The sequence below is a fragment of the Nematostella vectensis genome, chromosome 2 (assembly GCF_932526225.1).
Source record: "Nematostella vectensis chromosome 2, jaNemVect1.1, whole genome shotgun sequence".
Classification (NCBI taxonomy): domain Eukaryota; kingdom Metazoa; phylum Cnidaria; class Anthozoa; order Actiniaria; family Edwardsiidae; genus Nematostella; species Nematostella vectensis.
The window spans coordinates 5872451-5892578 of record NC_064035.1 but is presented as its reverse complement, the minus strand read 5'-3'; the positions used below and the strand labels follow the sequence as shown (position 1 = coordinate 5892578).

The window sequence follows — 20128 nt, the reverse complement described above, 5'->3', positions numbered from 1 at the left end:
GCCCTGTCTTAGTCGGTTACGCCAAGCCCAACTCGATGAGATGTACACTGAAAAATGTCGGGGTCTTTTTTACGCTTGCTTCTTTTGGAGATAGGTGTGTTGCTATAGTAATGTAGTGATGTCGTCATCATGTGCAGCACACTGCGACCTCTGGGTCTACATTGCTGCCTTTAGTCTTTGTTCTTCTTGTCCAATCACGCACGTGTATTGGTGCATATGACATTTTTTGTGCCCAGTAAACAAAAGCAAGCTACATCGAAACGTACGCAATCTAAGAGGTTTGTGTTCATAGGTTTTAGAAAATATTGTGACTAAATCTCTCGTAAGCTACTCTCCTCGAATTTCTTAGGAGCATTTCATATTCTATATTACATATTTTCCGGTTGTGGGGGTCTGAAACCTAAATAAAGCGTCCAAAAATCACAAATCATGCGATTTCGACCAACTGCCACCCCCTAGGGGCGTTTATGGATTTTTCAGATTTTGTTATCTCTTAGGGTGTAAAATTCGACCAATTGCTTAGGGGTCGTTTAACGTTTTTTTATTCGATTCTGTCATCTCTAAGGGTTAAAAATTCCTTACCCAATTTCCTATCTCTTAGGGGTTAGAATTTCTGTTGACCACGCCCAAAGTGCCATCCCTTAGGTTTAAAATCGATTTTGCCGACGATCACCCCGTCTGTTTTTGTTGGAGCCCCCACTCCTCCCCCCTCCCCCGGGTGACGCACTATGTTATAAAATCTGACGCACCCAAAGTATTTCAGCGTAGCAGTAGGGTTCTTAAGGTTGTGAAGAAACAGGGCCCTGTACAGTCCGTACACCATGTTGGGTGATAATACATGGTGTTTGCCAACAATGCTGACACCCTCAGAACCACCCTCAAAGGGATAAAATGCTTGTATAAGTACTCCATTTGTATTGGATCAATAATTTCGATAGTTTTATTATAAACTAATATTAATATTAGTGATTTCCTTTAGGTATCAAAGATATCAAAGGTTAATGTATCAAACAACATAGTAGTATAAAATTATTAGGAGTTATTCTACAAGAGCAGTTGCGAATAGCGTGTGGCAAGAGCACCGCTTATCTTTTTTGCGACACTTTTTCCCAGGCTGTCTCGTCCCCTTCCCTCTCTCTCTATTTTTTTTAACTTGACGCTCGTTTCCACTGTGTTCCACGGATAACGAAGTACCGCTGCCAGAAACGTTTCCTCATAGATTCTGGAGTTCTGGTGCGCGTGCCATATTCTGCCATTTATCGATAGATCCCTTGTCCACATCATAACGCTAAAGGTTTTACCCGTCTCTCCCCCATACTTATCAGGGAATAGAGAGCGGATGCACGGCGAATGGAATAGAAAACCACACACACAACTCGCGAAAACGAGCATCAGCCGATGACCTCGCAGAATAGCGGGCTTCCGAGCCCCTGGTCGTTATCGTTACGAAAAAGCGTGTACTTTGTGCTTCCGCTTATTGACAGTTCTTACAAAGTGCCACTTGCTCCTTCTGGTAAGTTCTACAGGGACATAACCTGGTCACATGACTATCACGTGCGACACAACTGAAAAGAAGAGTCTGCTCTTGGAGTAAGCAGCTGCCATCCGTGCTGTTGCTTGCTGGTGCATAAAGGGTCTCCAATGACTTGTACGATTTGCATCTCATTCCATTTCTAAAAGAGTTGATGTAATCGTCATTTAAGTTTGGTTGAAAGCGCTGGGTGACTGGGGTCAGGGAACTGGGAGGACCAGAGATGCAGTCGTATATCATCAATGCCATGCCTGTGCTTTGATTGGCTAAAGGGCTTTGAATATTGCGGCGTGTAATGCGCTTTTAAATTTCCGTAATTATTCAAATAAGCACGCTGCTTTAAATAAGCGCGCCCTCCCCAATAAGTGTGGCCCTCCCGACCTCGAATTGTGGATTGCGCGCTGCTTACCTTTTCAGCTGTTTGACTGAGTTGAGCTGAGGAAAAAAAGATGGTTCACACAGAAGACCTGCAACAAAAGAGCAATTTATAAGAAAAATAAGGAAAAACTAAGGGGCATTTCTTAACCAATTGTTCTTATTTTTCAAACTCAGCAGTCGGTGCGATTCGCAATCGTTTTGTTATTAGGTTTAGTAATCTGTAGTCTAACTTTACTGAGATTTGCGACAATATTTTGTCGAAATCCGTCATATGCCGATCCACAAAACAAGTTCTTCCTTCCCTTGCTTGATAACTTTTCAAACTTTAAAATCATATCTTTATGATGAGTCTGGGATGTCATTTTGTCAGTTTAAATAGGCTTCCCAGGGGGGGGGGGGTTAACCCATCGAACCCATCCCTCCTCCCAGGTTGAGGAAGGGGAGGGGGGGGGGCGGGTTAACCCATCGAACCCATCCCTCCTCCCAGGTTGTGGAAGGGGGGGGGGGGGCGGGGTTAACCCATCGAACCCATCCCTCCTCCCAGGTTGAGGAAGGGGACGGTTAACCCATCGACCCATCCCCCCTCCCAGGTTGAGGAAGGGGGGCGGGGTTAACCCATCGAACCCATCCCTCCTCCCAGGTTGAGGAAGGGGGGGGGCGGGGTTAACCCATCGAACCCATCCCTCCTCCCAGGTTGAGGAAGGGGGGGTTAACCCATCGAACCCATCCCTCCTCCCAGGTTGAGGAAGGGGGGGCGGGGTTAACCCATCGAACCCATCCCTCCTCCCAGGTTGAGGAAGGGGGGGCGGGGTTAACCCATCGAACACATCCCTCCTCCCAGGTTGAGGAAGGGGGGGCGGGGTTAACCCATCGAACCCATCCCTCCTCCCAGGTTGAGGAAGGGGGGCGGGGTTAACCCATCGAACCCATCCCTCCTCCCAGGTTGAGGAAGGGGGGCGGGGTTAACCCATTGAACCCATCCCTCCTCCCAGGTTGAGGAAGGGGGGGTTAACCCATCGACCCATCCCTCCTCCCAGGTTGAGGAAGGGGGGGTTAACCCATCGACCCATCCCTCCTCCCAGGTTGAGGAAGGGGGGGGTAACCCATCGACCCATCCCTCCTCCCAGGTTGAGGAAGGGGGGGTTAACCCATCGACCCATCCCTCCTCCCAGGTTGAGGAAGGGGGGGTTAACCCATCGAACCCATCCCTCCTCCCAGGTTGAGGAAGGGGGGTGGCGGGGTTAACCCATCGAACCAATCCCTCCTCCCAGGTTGAGGAAGGGGGGGGGGCGGGGTTAACCCATCAAACCCATCCCTCCTCCCAGGTTGAGGAAGGGGGGGTTAACCCATCGACCCATCCCTCCTCCCAGGTTGAGGAAGGGGGGGTTAACCCATCGACCCATCCCTCCTCCCAGGTTGAGGAAGGGGGGGGTAACCCATCGACCCATCCCTCCTCCCAGGTTGAGGAAGGGGGGGTTAACCCATCGACCCATCCCTCCTCCCAGGTTGAGGAAGGGGGGGTTAACCCATCGAACCCATCCCTCCTCCCAGGTTGAGGAAGGGGGGGCGGGTTAACCCATCGAACCCATCCCTCCTCCCAGGTTGAGGAAGGGGGGGTTAACCCATCGACCCATCCCTCCTCCCAGGTTGAGGAAGGGGGGTGCACGCAACCGCTGAGCCCGCCCTTAGGCAAGCGCTTGCGTGGAATCTTTTTCTTACTATATACCTTTTTGAAAGCATGCATCTTTACAAGATTGGCCTTCTCTGCCTTTCACTGTCAGCATCTCACTCAAAGGCATCCACTCTTTGCCTATATTACAGAAATCCTGCAAATCCGATACAATAAACAAGTGAAAACGTTTGCTTAACTCTAATCCCAGTTGAAGAGGTAATAATTACCTCATTTTTCAGTGAAAATAGAAGGAAGGGGGGACCCGTTTAGCTTATTGCTTCGTAATATTGCGTGACTGAAATCCATCTAATAAGAACTAAAAGTCTGATTATAGCAATAGCCAAGTGTTCGCAGGGTTATTGCGCAAGTTACTGCGTTCTTGAGGATTAGATTTTCAGCAAATAAGGGGAAGAGGGTCCGTTATATGGAGGTTCCACTGGTATTGTAATAGATACGAAGACGTTGAGTACCAAATTTTTCATGAAGTAGTTGATTCGCTGAAGCATGCCTTCGAGAGAGAACTCGTACGGAAGGTGAGGAATCTCCTGGTAGAAAAGGAATAACAAAATACAACAAGAGTGAAAAGATGATATATGTAAGCAAAAACCCAGCTAACTCGAACACAGAACAGGTTAGCGGGGGCTAACTCTCGAAAAATGAACAAGACTAAGAACCATTAACATTTCTTTGTACCGAGCAGATAGTTTAAACTACACTGTTAAAACATGGTAAAATATGACCAAGGGAATAATATTTTGATTTCACGGGAATTCGAATTATGTGAGTTAGCGAGGAATTCGAATTATCCGAGTTCGAGCAGCGTTAACTTGTTAAGAAGCAAGACTGCGGAATTTTGTTAAGTCCTTTAGCAGTTATACGACCTAAGTCCCTACATCTCTTACTTTTATTAGGCAAAAATGGTCCTCTAAAATTTTCCATGCACAGCATCATAGCCAAGAATGCCTATAGTTCACTGGACATTTTGAGTCAGACCTTCCCATAACAAAGTAACCACACAACATTTGAAAATATTATGCAGGCGCAGATCCAGGAAAATTCTAATCCAGGAAGACACTGCAGACACAGTCGCCTAATTTACAGAATGAAGACTTAACGTATTATAAAGCCCTTGCTCGACTGATCACAAGACAAAGGAAATGCAGAAAGTCCATTTCCCATTTTGACATTTCCTTTGTCCTAAGTCAGTCAAGCAAAGCTGGCAGGTGCTGGCGCAGTTTGCACGGGGCTTTTAAGTTAAAACTGGCTAACTCTAGACATTTGACCTGTTTACATAAGCAGGTGTAAATAGATCTGGTTTCGCGCATGTTATGCGTTACGTCTTACAATGGTTTAACGAATAAACGGCATACCTTGGTAGCAAGAATCTCTTGAATCGTTTTTTCTACCTCCGTCTCGTTGTTCATGTCAATAGTGTATACGAATGGTCGTCCAATGAACTCTTCGGCATACGGGTTCTGCGATGTCAGCTGGCAAAGGTTTTTTACATGATAGGTTAAGTTTTTGCCACCGTTGACGTTGAGGAGATGGTAGATGGGATTGGCTCGCCATTCAACCATCACCGGGCGCGTAACCCGGTGAGAACAAAAAGCACAACTCCTATCGAATCGCCAATAGGCGATCTTTTCATATTAGAACAGTTAATTAAACTTACAATCTTTGCGAACGAAATCCGTAATTGCGCTAACCCCTCCCCAAACCAATCAGCAAATCCTATGGCTTTTTGCGACTAATCACAAAACACACTCGCACTTCAAACCATTTCTTTCACGAATAGCTGGCGTATTTCTGCAACATACCTTTCGAAAAGTTGGCTTGTCTCTGAAGAAAGCAGCGTTCTCCCGACTCTGATACGGAATCAACTAAGAACAGGGGTATTATGTTAAGTGTAATGATAAAATCCTGGTTGCAATCCTAAACGGTGTTGGAGTTGTTTGTGTGGTGTCACCTTTGGATTGATGTAGAAACAACCATTTGCTATTGCATCAAGGGGAGCGGGACCTTCGAACGGGAAGCCAAGACCAATAAACACCTGGAAAAAAACAGCAAACATATTGATGAAATGACGAATACCAGTCTAGTAACAACACTTGCCAAAACAAGCAACAACAGATACTAGAACAAACATCAAATATGCTAGAACAAACAACAACACATACCAGAACAAACAACATCAACAAATAAAACAACACCATATGCTGGAACAAGCATCAACACATATCAGAACAAACAACAAGAACACATACTATAACAAGCATCAACGCATACTAGAACAAACAACAACAACAAGAAAAGCTATAACAAACAACATCAACAACACATACTATAACAAGCATCAACGCATACTGGAACAAACAACAACAACAACACATGCTATAACAAACAACAACAACACATACTAAAACAAACAACAATAACACATACTAGAACAAACAACAATAACACATACTAGAACAAGCATTAACACCTGTACCTTTGACTCCTGAATAATTTTGACGAGTGTGCTCCCATTAACTATACCATGGTTGATTATGTAATCAGGCACTTCATTCCTTCTCAAATCTTCCTCCTAAAACAGAATCAATCAGAATCAGGTAGGGGTTTTTTTTTCTAAATTTCCTGTCTCAACCAACTTCTTATCGGGGGAGGGCTGCTTAGTTGATTTTTTAAAAATTGCGACCCTCCCCCAAAAGACCCTCCCCAAGAACAAAAAAGCGGAATCCATCAACTTCGCTCGTGTAAACTTTCGATCTTATTGTTTACTTTATTGAAATAGTAGTTTTTACTCTTGAAATGCCTTTCTTTAAGGAGCATCAACATTTTAGCACTCTTGCTGTGGTACAGTGCGGTACATAAAACGGGAAGCAAAAAGACGTAGAAAAAGCCCCATCCCCTTAAACGATCGCCTTAAACGAGCTTTTACAAGCGTGTTATTTACCGTGCATCTATTATTCTAGCCAGATTTAGTCAGATAAGGTTAGCTTTATTTCCTTCAGATGAACATCATTACATTCATACACATCGCACAAATCCTCCACAGCAAAAAAAAGTAACTATATAAAGTGGCCTACAGTTATTATAGCTTGCGTTCTGTTTTTTTTAAATGTTTTTTTTAGTTTTTGTCTAACTTGAAAGAATATACTATATAAAAAAATACTTCTCTATAAAACAGGTTCTCGGTCAAACGCGCAATCACAATAGTTCTTATCTAACTCAGGGAGGTTTGAATATCATATCAATACTATACTAGTGTCGTAGCAGGTTTCGAAATATTGGGCAAGGCACAATACAAAAACATTTAGAAAATATTGGGGGGACACAGCCATGTCCCTACTGGTCATTTCCTTATAATTTTTGAAAATATTGGGGGGGGGCACGTGCCCCCAGTGCCCCACCCCCTGCTACACGCCTGATTCGTCAAAAGAATATTTTTGGTAGTAAAGTGATTGAAATATCATTTTACACATATTTCGAACAATCTTATGCTTGGTGTCCTTGTGTAAGCACCTTGAGTGCTTCGCCAGACAACCGACGGCAGAAAAAGGGGGAATTCAACCACTCTCCCAGTTCGGCCTTTTCTTCTACTTTCTGCCCACTCATGTCGTAGCTGCTCTCTCCTTGCCATGCGAGCCTTCTTTTTCGGCATGGGATCGTCATCCAGGTCGTCAAATAGTGTTTCCTTCCTCTCTGGTCTACACACATTCTCTCTTCGCTCTATCTCCGTTAAAATGCCGTCGAATGTTAGAAAAGGGACAACGGAGTCGCTTTTGCCTTCACATTCCTCTTCTATTTCGTCTTCGTTCACGCCTGGAGTAAAAGGTCGTTTCAGATCTTCGAGTTTGTCTAAGTCAGGGACCGTTAAGAAGCTTGTCGATGGGACAGACACTTCAGTACTTTCTTGTCTTGGCCATATGGTGATTCGATCGTCATATATTTTCACCTTGTTCGCCGTGTCATTTGGATACTCTTCGTAATCGTTTATTCCTGTCTCATCATCTGCGCATTCGGACGGATCATAGATGCTTGATAGAGACGAAAGTTCACTCGCTCTCGCAAGTCTGCTATTCCGACTTCTGAAAAGTTGTCTCGGTGTAGGTATTATACATCGCAAAATGCGTTTCATTTTTGCCTCACGAACGTGGTATTTTTCAAATGGCGAACCTGACTCAGCAAATGCATAGTAGCAATGAGTGATCATACTAAGGTCAATCATTATGACGTCAATCACCTAGCGACAATCACTCTAACATAACGTCAATCACCGCCATGGCCGGTGGTTACTTTGTAAACTTGAGTCATATTATTATTGTTACTCACCTTCTCTTTGAACTTATCTTGCCGCCGACACGCGCCCGGGCGTGCGACAAGTGCTGGGATCCGGGCTTATTTTTTCTAGGCGAGAGAAAGCAATGTTTTCCCGCTCAAATATCGAAAGATGTTATATAACTACCACATGAATTTGAATTTTTACCCGGAACAACAGAAAATTCTGCAAGTTATCGACAGAGGTTAAAGTGTCTTTTTTAGTGGAGAAAGGGGATAGAGCAAATCAAATTTTTAGCTGATCATCGCCTGCCATTTAAAACGCAACGGTCCGTAGAAACATTTTAAAGATAAGCCCCGATCCCAGAACTTGTCGCATGCCCGGGCGTGTATCGGCGGCGAGATAAGTTCAAAGAGAAGGTGAGCTGTCAATCAATCATGTCTCATACCAACATCACAACATTGGCCGTAACTAGGCAGGTTTCGAACAATGGAATCGAGCGTTGTTTCACTCCCTTCTTATTTTATATAGAACTAAATACGAAGTTAGGTTCGGAGAGGGCTCGGGCTTGTCACGAACACTAAAGAGGCTATGGTTAAACAATACCGTTCAAATGTTTCGAGACTTGAAAACAACGATCGCCCGGGGTTTTTAGACAAGAGAAATAGAAATATAACAAGAGACAACTAAAAGGATTACGCTGACTCAGAGGGCAGGAGACATTTTGGATTATAAAGTCAGAAATATTTTATTCGCTGAGTTCAATATTCACCATAAATTGGGAATTAATTTTTGTTAATTCTATAAAAAAAAAATAGCTGAAAAAGTATCCTAATTCCCGCACAGGTTTACCAACCTCTCAGTCAGTCTCCTGTCAATCCCAGTAACTAGCTCGAATATTTTCACGATTGATTACCTCCTGTAATTGTCCTATAATTGTCTTATATCCTAGAATAAAGGTCACAATAAACTCTCATTGCTTTGTGATGTGTATTTATTCAGAATAAGCGGTATTTCTAACGGCATATAGGTATATAGTAACGCGGAATACCTCAACTGCTCAAACGTTAGAAATACCGCTTATTCTGAATAAATACACATCATAAAGCAATGAGAGTTTATTGTGACCTTTATTCTAGGATATAAGACAATTATAGGACAATTACAGGAGGTGATCAATCGTGAAAATATTCGAGCTAGTTACTGGGATTGACTGGAGACTGACTGGGAGGTTGGTAAGCCTGTGATTCCCGTGCTATAATATAGTGAAAAATAATAAATCTAAAATTTCACAGGTACGTTTCCTTGCATAACTCTTGTCCCCTTTCACTGCTTTCAGTCCGTTTGTTTGCTATATTTTTTATTTGACTATTTTGTAATCTTAAGATATAAAACATTTGTGCTACGCTAATCTTCCCCCAAACCTTCAAGTAAAGGGCGCCACGTAAAGAGCATACCGTTCCGGCGATGTTAGCATGAATCTCAAAATGCTTGTGAAGTGTATCCAGGTATTGACGCTTGTCCTGAACAGATAAACACAAGTCAGCTTATCGTTTAAAACTAGAAAATAAGCTTCAATCAGTTAGTAGTAGTAGTAGTAGTAGTAGTAGTTATAAAGATTATGCATTATTCTATGTACAGATCAATGGAGGGACGGTAAGATGGACAGATAGACTGATCATCTCCTTCATACCCGATAGTAAACTGATTGCTTTCCATACACCAAGGCCTGGGCCTTTTTCTTGGTGGGTCTTTCCTTCCTTGCAGACTGCGGTACGGCAAATCCCATGAACAAATTATCTGGACTGTGTGCTGAATACAAGCAAACAGAAACGACGATATACATTAACTCCTACCAGCCTTATGTTATACATAAGCAGTACAACTGGACTCATATTATACGAAACTGGGTATTTATTATACGTTCAATACATGAGCCGTACTTAAATTATACTTACGGTACATGGGCTGGACTTAAATTATACGCACGGTATATGGACTCGACTTATCTTATTCTTATGGTACATGGACTGGACTTATGTTATACGTACGGTACGTGGACTGGACTTATGTTATACTTACGGTACATGGTCTGGACATACGTTATATTTGCGGTACATGGACTGGACTTATGTTATACGTACGATACATTGACTGGAATTATGTTATACGTGCGGTACATGGACTGGACTTATGTTATACGTGCGGTACATGGACGGGACTTATGTTATACGTACGGTACATGGACTGGACATAAATTATACGTACGGTACATGGACTAGACTTGTGATAAACTTACGGTACATTGTCATCAGTTGCTGTTGATGCACATTTCTGTTTGCCCAGCCTGACCGGCCACCTGGAATGGCCTCCTTATAAAGGTCATAGTTAAACTCGGGGTCAGTACCAAAGCTGTCCAGCAAGAGCTGCTTACAACTAGAACAAAGAAATCAAGACATGAGAGCTGCATTTACCCACTGAGACCCGGGTATCGGGTACAGGGTAGGAAACTTAGGCCAGGACTGATTGGAGTATAGACATGCGAACGGGTTAGGCAAATGAGACAGACATACGTGTAATGCCAATACGTAGGACCAAGCTCCATCTCTAGGATATAGGAACCTGTGACATCACTGATGATGAAATCAAAATCACGTCCTTTCACGTCCTTCACGGCGCATCCGTAGTCGTGGAGCGTAAGAAATCTGCAATCACACAAGCAAATTTGTAATCCGAATCCTTTGCTTTCTTTTCCTGGATCTACAAGTTCAGGAGACACTCACTTTCCCTGTCTGAGTTCCTCTAGTGACGAGCTTATCACGAGATCGTGGCCAAGAATGTAAAGCGAGCAAATAACGTCAGTCCATTGTACCAGCTCTCCAAGGGGTCCGCCTTTAAACGCGTCTTCAAAGAAAAACTTGTTTGCGATGAAGGCACCCATGAAGAGAAAGATCTAAAATGGGAAAGTATAATTTCGAAAATAATTGAAACCCATAGTGTTATGGATAGAATATGGAGATGTGAGGGGCAAAAGTAAGCCATTTACAAAGGAATTCCTCCATACAAGGGAGCCCATTCCAACACAGACAAAGAAGAATTCCTTCCACTCCTACGGTGACTCAAGTGTGAACTAACTTGAACAAAACTCTACTTCCCTGGGGTTTACTCCACATATTCACTATAATTTTTATCCCGAACGTTAATTACTGTATCCTGACAACTGTAGTCGCTTCTTTCCCTATGGGCTGAGGTTTAACTGTTCTTTTGACTACGCCCCTATATTGCTTACTGCGTAACATTCAATCTTAATCTTTGGGAAAGTTCAATCTTAATCTTTGGGAGGTTTAACTGTTCTTTTGACTACGCCCCTATATTGCTTACTGCGTAACAAAGTGCGCTATCAGCTACAAGAAATCTTTTTAAAAGGCCAGTTAAACAAAAGATACCCGTTTTCGTTGTCGTCCCCGCATGTTTTGTTTCGTTTCCAGGTTCCGGTAAGATTCAACCCACTCGTTCCAGAATGACTTTGCCCTCATTCGAATCCATGCCCACTCTTTGATGCGGAGCAATTTCATCAAGCCTTCAATGTCTGTTCTTGCCTCGGCCTAAAAACAATCTTCTTATTAACAATAATATACTAAGAAATATTAGCAACTCTTGGGTGACGATAACTGTTTTGTCACAAAGATGCAAACTAACACAAGCAAATGTTTAGAATGTGAAATTAAGAGGGGGAGGTTATCGCGGGTTACCATGGCTACCAATGAGCATGCGATAATCACAGATTTGAAGAATGCGGTCGTGCTCTGTTTCGCACTGAATCATCTCATCTCTCTCTGGTTGACTATTGAAGCCCATGGCAATCAGAGACTACGTTTCTCGTTGGTTTCAATATGTTTTAATTTGTTTAACTTTAAAACTTAAAAGGTCACTACGCTAGCGCCTGTGGCACTGTAAAAGGACTTCACCATTGGTTTGCTCTGCGTCGGTGCAGTGTTCGTCTTCGTATGGATGGGAGGACACCACGGCTCCACCTGTGCATGAAACCCGCAAGCGATCATAAGTTATCAGTTAAAACCACAACCTTGCCCCTTGCTTCTTTAGCACATTTATTTTGAGGGGAGGGGGGGGTTGCATGTGGCCTGAATTTTTTTAAGCCTTGCGCTGCAGGGTATTTAATCTAATTGCTATTACCTATAATGGTTTTGAAAATTTGGAGATTTAAAAAAAGAGCTTTGCTTAGAGTAATCGCAAGATTGGCGTGATAATCAATTATGATAACTGAATTATGACAAACTATTATCCCTGCAAGATTGTCATGAAAAGTATATTGTCAAATCTAAATTACAATCTGCCTCGTATCTGGTGACTGACCTCACTGAGATATTTGAGAATAGAGCATGGGTCGCTTTTGTTTACTGCAAACTTGTCTCCATGGCAACGTGCGTCATAACGGTCTGACTGCAAATTCTATCAAAACGGATAAATGGTTATTGTTATGAAAATGATAGTGATGGGGATGTTAGCGCTTATACAGCATCAAACTGTTTCTAAGTGCTGGTATTGTCTCCCCCACAGTTATAGCCCCCCCCCCCCCCCCCCCCCCCCCGAAGGTCAGACATTCCCTGTACCAGGAAAAAAGGAATTCAAGCTTCTAGTTAACTCACATCCATCCGACAACTCAAATGTAAGACTAGGAAGAGAAAAACACAAAAAGATAGTTCCAAATGGATATCCCATTTTGGCAGAGGTGAAATGCGAGGGGTGGGGGGCTGGGGTTAGTGAGTAATATGAGAGATAAGGGCTGTCGAAGTTATATTTTCACACAATGTTTGTGCCACGTACCTCATACATCCATCTGCACCTTGGGAAGCGGTCATCTTTTGTAACAGAACACGTACGACGCTCATCACGAGAAGTCTTAATGACCTTCTCATCTAAAACAGGTATACACTAATTTAATTACCATCCAAGACCCCGTCCTAACTTCCGTTCCGTTTTAAAAAAACATCCGCGTCTACATGAAGCGCTTATATATTTCAACAGCCCGTCAACACAGAAACGCAGAAACGATACAAAAAACATTAGCAAGTCTTTACAGAGCATGCGTCTGGCCACCCTTTTGTATGTTGACATCGCTCGCGCACGGTATATAACGGAAATTGTTTTCGAAAAGTACCGTGTTCGTCCTGATCCCACACGGCATATCGAAGTATTATCGTTTTGAAACGAACACGGACGGGTGGAGAAGTCTTGGTTACCTTTTTTTCTTAGACAGGTAGACTAAGTGAGGTTCCTTTTAAAGGTTTGCTCATAAGCCAACTACTACAAGGCAAACGGTGTAGGACGCAAAGGGAGGCGAATAAGCCCCTTGGACCGCTAGCGATACCGATAGCGATGCAGCTATGGCATGAATGACAAAACAAGTGAGATAGGCGTTAATCAAGAGGTAACAACTAGATCTCACACAGTAAAAGCTATCTTCCGCTTCTTTACATACCTTTGTTATACTGATGTGCTTGTATCGCGGTTTTGTCGTCGTCATTTTCGCGTGTCTGATCATCTTTTGAAATGTCCGACTTTGCTTCTGTGCGCTTCTCCACTTGGGTTTTCACACGCTTTAGCTCGACATCTGAGGACAATGCATAGACGTCTTTTATATTCGTTTCAACTCGGCTCTGTCTTTGCTTCAGCTCCTGGAGAGTATTTTCAAGCCGTTCTACTCTTTCTTTCATTTGCTCAAAACTCACTCTAGAGCCCAATCTTTCTCGGGATTCTTTTCGACTGTCGTGTTCTGATAACTGCGTGAAACTGGCACCTAGGAACAGAGGACTTCAAATCAGAAGAGATCGAAAAGTTGTCGCAACCTCTGTCACGCAATACGCCTGTAACGCAAGGCGCCTATATCGCAAAATGCGCCTCTGTCACGTAACGCGCCTGTGTCAACTAATGGGCCTGTGTCACGCAATAATGCGTGTTCCTCAGAAATAAATTCAAACGAACAAAGTTTATTGTTAAGTTAATTGGTTTTACAGCGAAAAAATTCTACTTACACACACCATCTGTGAAAAAGTATTTTTTTTCTTACAAGAGACTTTAAGATCTGTAATACCAATCGGTTACCGGTTAAAGAGACTTCGTAAGCCACAAATTCGCCAGGGACATTGTGAACAATAAAAGTTTATCTGCGTCTGTTATACAATATATTTATTGCCTTTTTGTTATGGCCACTGACTGTAATTCAGTTTACACCGCAAGAGGCTTTATCAAACTCATTATCTACCTATCTATATTACCCGTGCCAATGAATGGTAAAAATGTAATATTTTTATATGTATCATATTTTCAAGTTTTCCAGGAAAGCCCCGAGAGATTTACATTTTCAATGAATTTGTTTACATGAATTTATATTTTGCATTAAAGTCAAACAGAGTTCAGTCATCTAATAAGCTTAAGGCGGTATGATACCCTAAAATTTACCAAATTTGAATTAATTGTGAAAAAAAATATTTTCGTCTCAAAAATACCGTTATTTATCCTTGAAATGTATGCCCTAGTGTAATTTAAATGAAAATATATTTTTTCCTATAGTATTCAGCTTTTAAAAAATGTTGGCGAGCCGTTGCTAGGGGCAACCGGTCTGTTTGCAATTTGTTTTGATCTAGAAGTCGGAGGGTCTAGGGCCTATTTCGATGGGGTTTTCGATTTTTTCTTGTTGGGTTCCCTGTGTTTTATCCACGTGACTGAATAGATCACTAACAAGAGAGTTTACATGCAGTACCTTCCTAAATATCGATCTTCACATTTCAACATCAAATCAAAATACAACCTTCCATTTTACTCTTCAAATATGCCTAAATTCGCTAACCAGAGACGCAAAAAGCGGCGTTTTTGTGGGAACCGCTTTACAGGAAGTCTCAGTTTAGAGGAAAGCGAGTATAAGAGAGTTAAAAACAGTCCTAATGAGTCGGAAAACGAACCGAGTTGTTCGACTGACATGGAGCCTGTTCAAGAAGGCAATCCTGCAAAATCTGCTTCTTTTCGAAAGCTTTCGAAAACCGCTGTCGAGGCAGATACAGTGCCTAAACCTTCCCAATCCACTGCAAAGGTATCTGATGCTAAGGTGACCGGGTATCGTTTCGTGGATATGGACATTCTTAGCAATATTTTCGCTTTGCTACGATGTGGTGACTGTGGCGAGTTCTGCCTCGTGCTCGGGGAAGACGAGCACAACCGGAAGGGTTGTGCCTCGAAGCTACGTCTAACCTGCCAGAACTGTGACTGGAAGCATATCACTTATACTTCGAAAGTTCAAGGGCAAAGTTATGAAGTGATTCGCAGACTGGTTTACAGCATGAGAACACTCGGAAAGGGACATACTGGAGCCAGAAAGTTGTTTACTTATAAACATGCCGCCACCACCTACTGCGAGGGCATTCACTAAAAACTCGCGCACACTGCTGAAGCATGTAAAGGAAATTGCAACCAAAAGTATGGGTGATTCTGCAAAAGAGCTTAAAGCAGATACATCGGATGGGCCAACCAATTGTGGTGCTTCATTCAATGGCACCTGGCAGAGAAGGGGCTTTTCATCTCTGAATGGCTGTGTCACCGGCATCTCTATTGACACAGGGAAAGTTCTCGATGTAGAGGCCCTTACGGTGTCCTGCAAACAATGCAAGCTGCATGATCATCTAGATAAGGATAGCGAGGAATACAGTTTGTGGAAGGCAGATCACAATGACTGCAAGGCCAACTTCAGGGGTTCCGCACCTGCTATGGAGCCTGAGGGTGTACAGCGAATCTTTAATCGTTCTGTAGAGACCCACAATATCCGTTACACTGAATATTATGGTGATGGCGATTGCAAAAGCTTTAATAGAGTTGAGAAAGTCTATGAGGCTGACAATATTATAGTTAAGAAAAAGGAGTGTATTTGGCACGTACAGAAGAGAGTTGGTAACTCCCTTCGAAAACTGAAACGTGACACCCCAGGTCTAGGCGGCAAAGGCAAGCTAACCGATGCACTCATTGACAAACTACAGAATTATTATGGCATTGCCATACGTTCAAATGTTGGAAACTTGGAGCAGATGCGTAAGGCAATTCATGCTAGTCTTATGCATTGTGCTTCTAATGAGTGCTGCATGACCACTGCCCAACTGGAAGCACAAGCTGGTGTAAATATCAGAAAGACAAAGCAGATCACACCAATACATTTAAGCACAGTGCTGGTCTGCCATTGGAGATACTGGCCAAGGTAAAGCCAGTATATGTTAAATGTATAAGTGAAGCCAGTCTGCTGGAGAAATGCCTACATGGCAAAACACAGAACCAGAATGAGAGTTTGAATGCGATGATTTGGCAGCGAGTGCCCAAGGAGGTGCATGTCGGCAGGGATATTCTGGAATTGAGCTTGTATGATGCTGTATGTCATTTTAACATGGGGTACAGCTCTGTACTAAGACTGTTGGAAGCCCTCAAAATCCCTGCCGGCAAATATACGGAAGCAGGCTGTGGCCTTGAGGATACTTCTAGAGTTTGGCTTGCAGAGTATAAAAGTAAGGAGGCATCTAAAAGAAGGAGAAAGGTCCTGAGAGGCAAAAGAAAAAAGAAAGAGGACAAGAAGAAGCAAGCTGAGGGCTCTCTGTATGATCCTGGTGGATTTTAGAAAGTATGATCTGAACACTGCCCTCATATTATGAATTTACACATTTACGTTATCTTTAATTTGAGATTTCTCAAATTGTGAGATTTCCGTATATTAGTAATACTCTAACAGTGATATCTTCCAGAGAATTTGTTGGAATTGGCTATTTTTTTCAGGGGATGTGCAGTATATGTATTCTTATACAAAGACCTAATTTGAAAAATATCACCAGGGTAATTTCTATACTTCATTGTATGCATATGTTGTAGTAGAAGATTTCCTAAAAGTTTGGTGGCTATTGATAAAAAAAATAAAGGAGTTATCACTGTAAGACTGGATACCATGATTTCGGGGTAATTAAGCCCCCCTGGTTGCCATAGCAACGCAATGTTTTGTCAAGTATGTCAATAAATTTATCTGATCACATAGGTTGTATGTATGTTGGTTAAAAATTATTCTAGTGCTTTTCAAAAAAAGTCACCCCTCAGGGTCTCACACCACCTTAAAAGAAATAACTGAAAAGATCTTAATCACTGTTTCCGGTTTAATAAAAGGTAATGAATTCAAAGTCACCTCAATGCGACCAATACGAGCGGCCATTGCCGAACCAATTTCAATCGTCGCTATTTTTTCCCCCCTAAGTTTGGCCAGTTTGGCGAATTCTAAAGCAATTAGACCTCTTGGACTATAATTTTGAAAAAAAAAATCTATTAAATCATAGTCCAATCGGCCTCGGGGTCTAATTGTTTTATAATAAATAGAGCTCCAATGCAACGCGGCGCAGTGCGATTACATCAAAATCCAAAATCCACGAAAACTGGTATTTCGAGGTATTTATTGTAATTTCGCGCGCTGTTGACGAATCATGCACGTTTTGAAAAGAGATGTATTGTTGCTGAAATGGAAACGAGTAAGTAAAATAGGCCCTAATACTCAGGAGAGATCCAAAAAAAAGACAATCATAAAGTGAGTCCACTATGAAGCCTATTTTCTTTAATTTTCCATTTTTTTTATCACTATACGTACTAAAATACAAACCGAGTGCTTGGGTTACCTGTGCAAAAACTTGCCTCCCTTTATTTCGTACATATAAATAAAAAGTAATCTTACAGATCTCTCGTTCAATTCTAGCCAAACACTCGTGTGTTTTTTTTAAAAAAAGCTCTAAGTTTGAATCCTGCGGGCTCGTGCAATTATCAGGGACGGTTAGGGTGGGTCTTTGCACGTTTTCCACGAGTTTCAAAAATAGGAAATCACGTTTCACGATAAACTGACGACAAGGATCAATCTTTACTCGGAAATCGCGATTCACGATTTTTAAAGAGCATAGATCACGATTCACGCTGATCAAATTTCGCGATTTACGAATCACGGCGAAGGTAGCAATCACTCTTTTCAACGTGTCCTTTTTACGATTCACGATAAACAAAAAAGCCGTTTACGGATCACGAAAATAACCCTTACCGCCCCTGAATTATGATACTTTTTGATAAATTCACTCGCGGATATTTTTCTGAATGCAATTTAGTGCAAATTCGCATTACAACGGAGAAGATCACATTTCCCTAAAATGTTTAAATTATTAGATGAAAAAGTACCCAACAAGGGAGAACCAGTCAAGAGGCACAAAACTGTTTCGTTTGCCTATATAATTTTATTTTATTTTTTCGCATAAGAACTACAGCTTTTATCAATACCCCGAACAGTTCTAAATCGCAACATTTTATTAACCAATTAATCAAACGCTCAATGCCCCAAGCAGTTTTTTTTTTCAATTGTAATAAAAAATGTAAACAACCAACCGAAAGTTAGTGTTGGCAAACTAAGTTCCTAGACTATAAAAAATATATCAAACGAACATATTACTTACCTGTACTATTTTCTTTTTTTTTCAAGCGATCTCTTGAAAATGGCAAACCTTCCGCTTCTTGACGAATAACCGTAAAGTCATAGTTAGAGGAATCGTAACGGATGAAGATATTTAACAACGTGAAGAAAACTGCTGCAAATATGAACAATAAGTTCCATTTTATAAAACGCATTTTCGCCTATACTTTTGTAATAGTTCAGATGACTCTTTTACCTTCAGGTTTTTAACCTTTAGGTATCTCGTTTGTTGTTTGTTTGCTACGTGTAAGTCCCATACCATCCGTGGACCCCACACTCCCTAGCAACTTTTGAACTCTCTTTTTTATTGATATAATAATGAAAAAGATTATATGTTTTCATTTAATTTTTCATAATTTTTCAGTGTACTGTAAAGCACAAAGCAATGTTTTGGTCATGATATGATGGTATTTTTTTATTAAATGCGATACTCCGGACATTATATATATTTTTTATAAGAACATTTAATTTTCAGTTGAAACTGGGCTGTTCTTATTTTTGGAACATTTTAAGGCTGAAAATGTTCTTAATTAATATTCTTAATTAAGTTCTTGTATATATAAAAAAGTTAAACCAAATTAATTATTAGAAAGAGAATTTCCCAAATAGTCATAAATCAATAGCAACAATATTAAGGTTATCAGGAACACAATTTTATTATGTATTTTAGAACTCATCAGACTAATAAAGCAATATTTTGCTTGCTATCTGAGCCTCAACACCACGTCAGGAGAAAATGCCGTTTGGGGTATTTTATTTAAAATTGGCGAAAATGGAGTGACATTAGCTCTATTTTAGCCGAAATCAAGGGATTTTTCTGTTATACTATTAGTAACGAATTTGAATTTTAAAATATTAGACAATTTCTGCAATCACAGCCTTTGTGCAGACGTACAGATATTACACAATGAGCGTCGGATCCTTTTCAACATAATGGATTTCGTTACTTTTTCACATGTCCGTAAGTTACTCCTTTGAGAGCCCTTCAGTTATTTCAATTTCCTCTACTTTTACAAAAATTCGATATTCGACCCTTACCATTCATTACAAAATGGCCATACTCGATCCTTCAACGATTCAGTTCCTAAAGATACAGTAAAAATAACCTTAAAGCACGATTAAGTAAAGATACTCCCGCATTTCAAGGACACTGAACACATTTTGTGTTCCTAAGGCTTTTCTTGGCGGGAGTCCTAAATTTTGAGGAGACTTCGGATTTTTTGGGCCTTTTTATGTAAAAAGGAGCGAAACAACAATTGTCTATAAAAGAGTAAAAATACCCTTTAGTTCCAGGGAAGGTATAAATTTATACAATCCCAAACAGTCCCGGAGTTCAAATAGGAATGTATAAATTTATACAGTCCCGGAGTTCAAAAAGGAATGTATAAAATTATACAGTCCCGGAGTTCAAAAAGGAATGTATAAATTTATACAGTCCCCGAGTTCAAAAAGGAATGTATAAATTTATACAGTTTCCGAGTTCAAAAAGGAATGTATAAATTTATACAGTCCCCGAGTTCAAAAAGGAATGTATAAATTTATACAGTCCCGGAGTTCAAAAAGGAATGTATAAATTTATACAGTCCCGGAGTTCAAAAAGGAATGTATAAATTTATACAGTCCCGGAGTTCAAAAAGGAATGTATAAATTTATACAGTTTCCGAGTTCAAAAAGGAATGTATAAATTTATACAGTCCCCGAGTTCAAAAAGGAATGTATAAATTTATA

General features: G+C 41.3%; 1 protein-coding gene and 1 pseudogene across 1 annotated transcript; one reads left to right on the top strand and one right to left on the bottom strand.

The window, feature by feature from the left end:
• Window positions 1-915: 915 nt before the first annotated feature.
• LOC5517864 (alpha-1,6-mannosylglycoprotein 6-beta-N-acetylglucosaminyltransferase A) lies at window positions 916-18802 on the bottom strand. Its single transcript, XM_032362403.2, has 19 exons — window positions 18384-18802; window positions 13364-13681; window positions 12709-12800; window positions 12238-12333; window positions 11832-11897; window positions 11310-11468; window positions 10647-10816; window positions 10437-10568; window positions 10163-10299; window positions 9557-9675; window positions 9321-9386; window positions 6073-6168; window positions 5548-5631; window positions 5399-5461; window positions 4952-5068; window positions 4052-4126; window positions 3636-3735; window positions 1941-1998; window positions 916-1673 (listed from the first exon to the last, which is right to left on the bottom strand). The coding sequence occupies exons 1-19, from the start codon at window positions 18553-18555 to the stop codon at window positions 1475-1477; spliced, it is 2319 nt and encodes a 772-aa protein (XP_032218294.2). The 5' UTR covers window positions 18556-18802; the 3' UTR covers window positions 916-1474.
• On the top strand, window positions 14587-16939 carry LOC116601523 (annotated as a pseudogene).
• Window positions 18803-20128: the final 1326 nt, after the last annotated feature.

What these genes read in the sequence shown, in the direction of transcription:
- LOC5517864 (XM_032362403.2), bottom strand. Translation starts at nt 18,555, where the DNA reads ATGCGTTTTATAAAATGGAACTTATTGTTCATATTTGCAGCAGTTTTC. An exon ending in GGTGCAGATGGATGTATGAG is followed by an intron (nt 12,334 to 12,708) that starts GTACGTGGCACA and finishes CCGTTTTGATAG; the next exon opens with AATTTGCAGTCAGACCGTTA. An exon ending in ATGCTAACATCGCCGGAACG is followed by an intron (nt 6,169 to 9,320) that starts GTATGCTCTTTA and finishes ATTCTGTTTTAG; the next exon opens with GAGGAAGATTTGAGAAGGAA.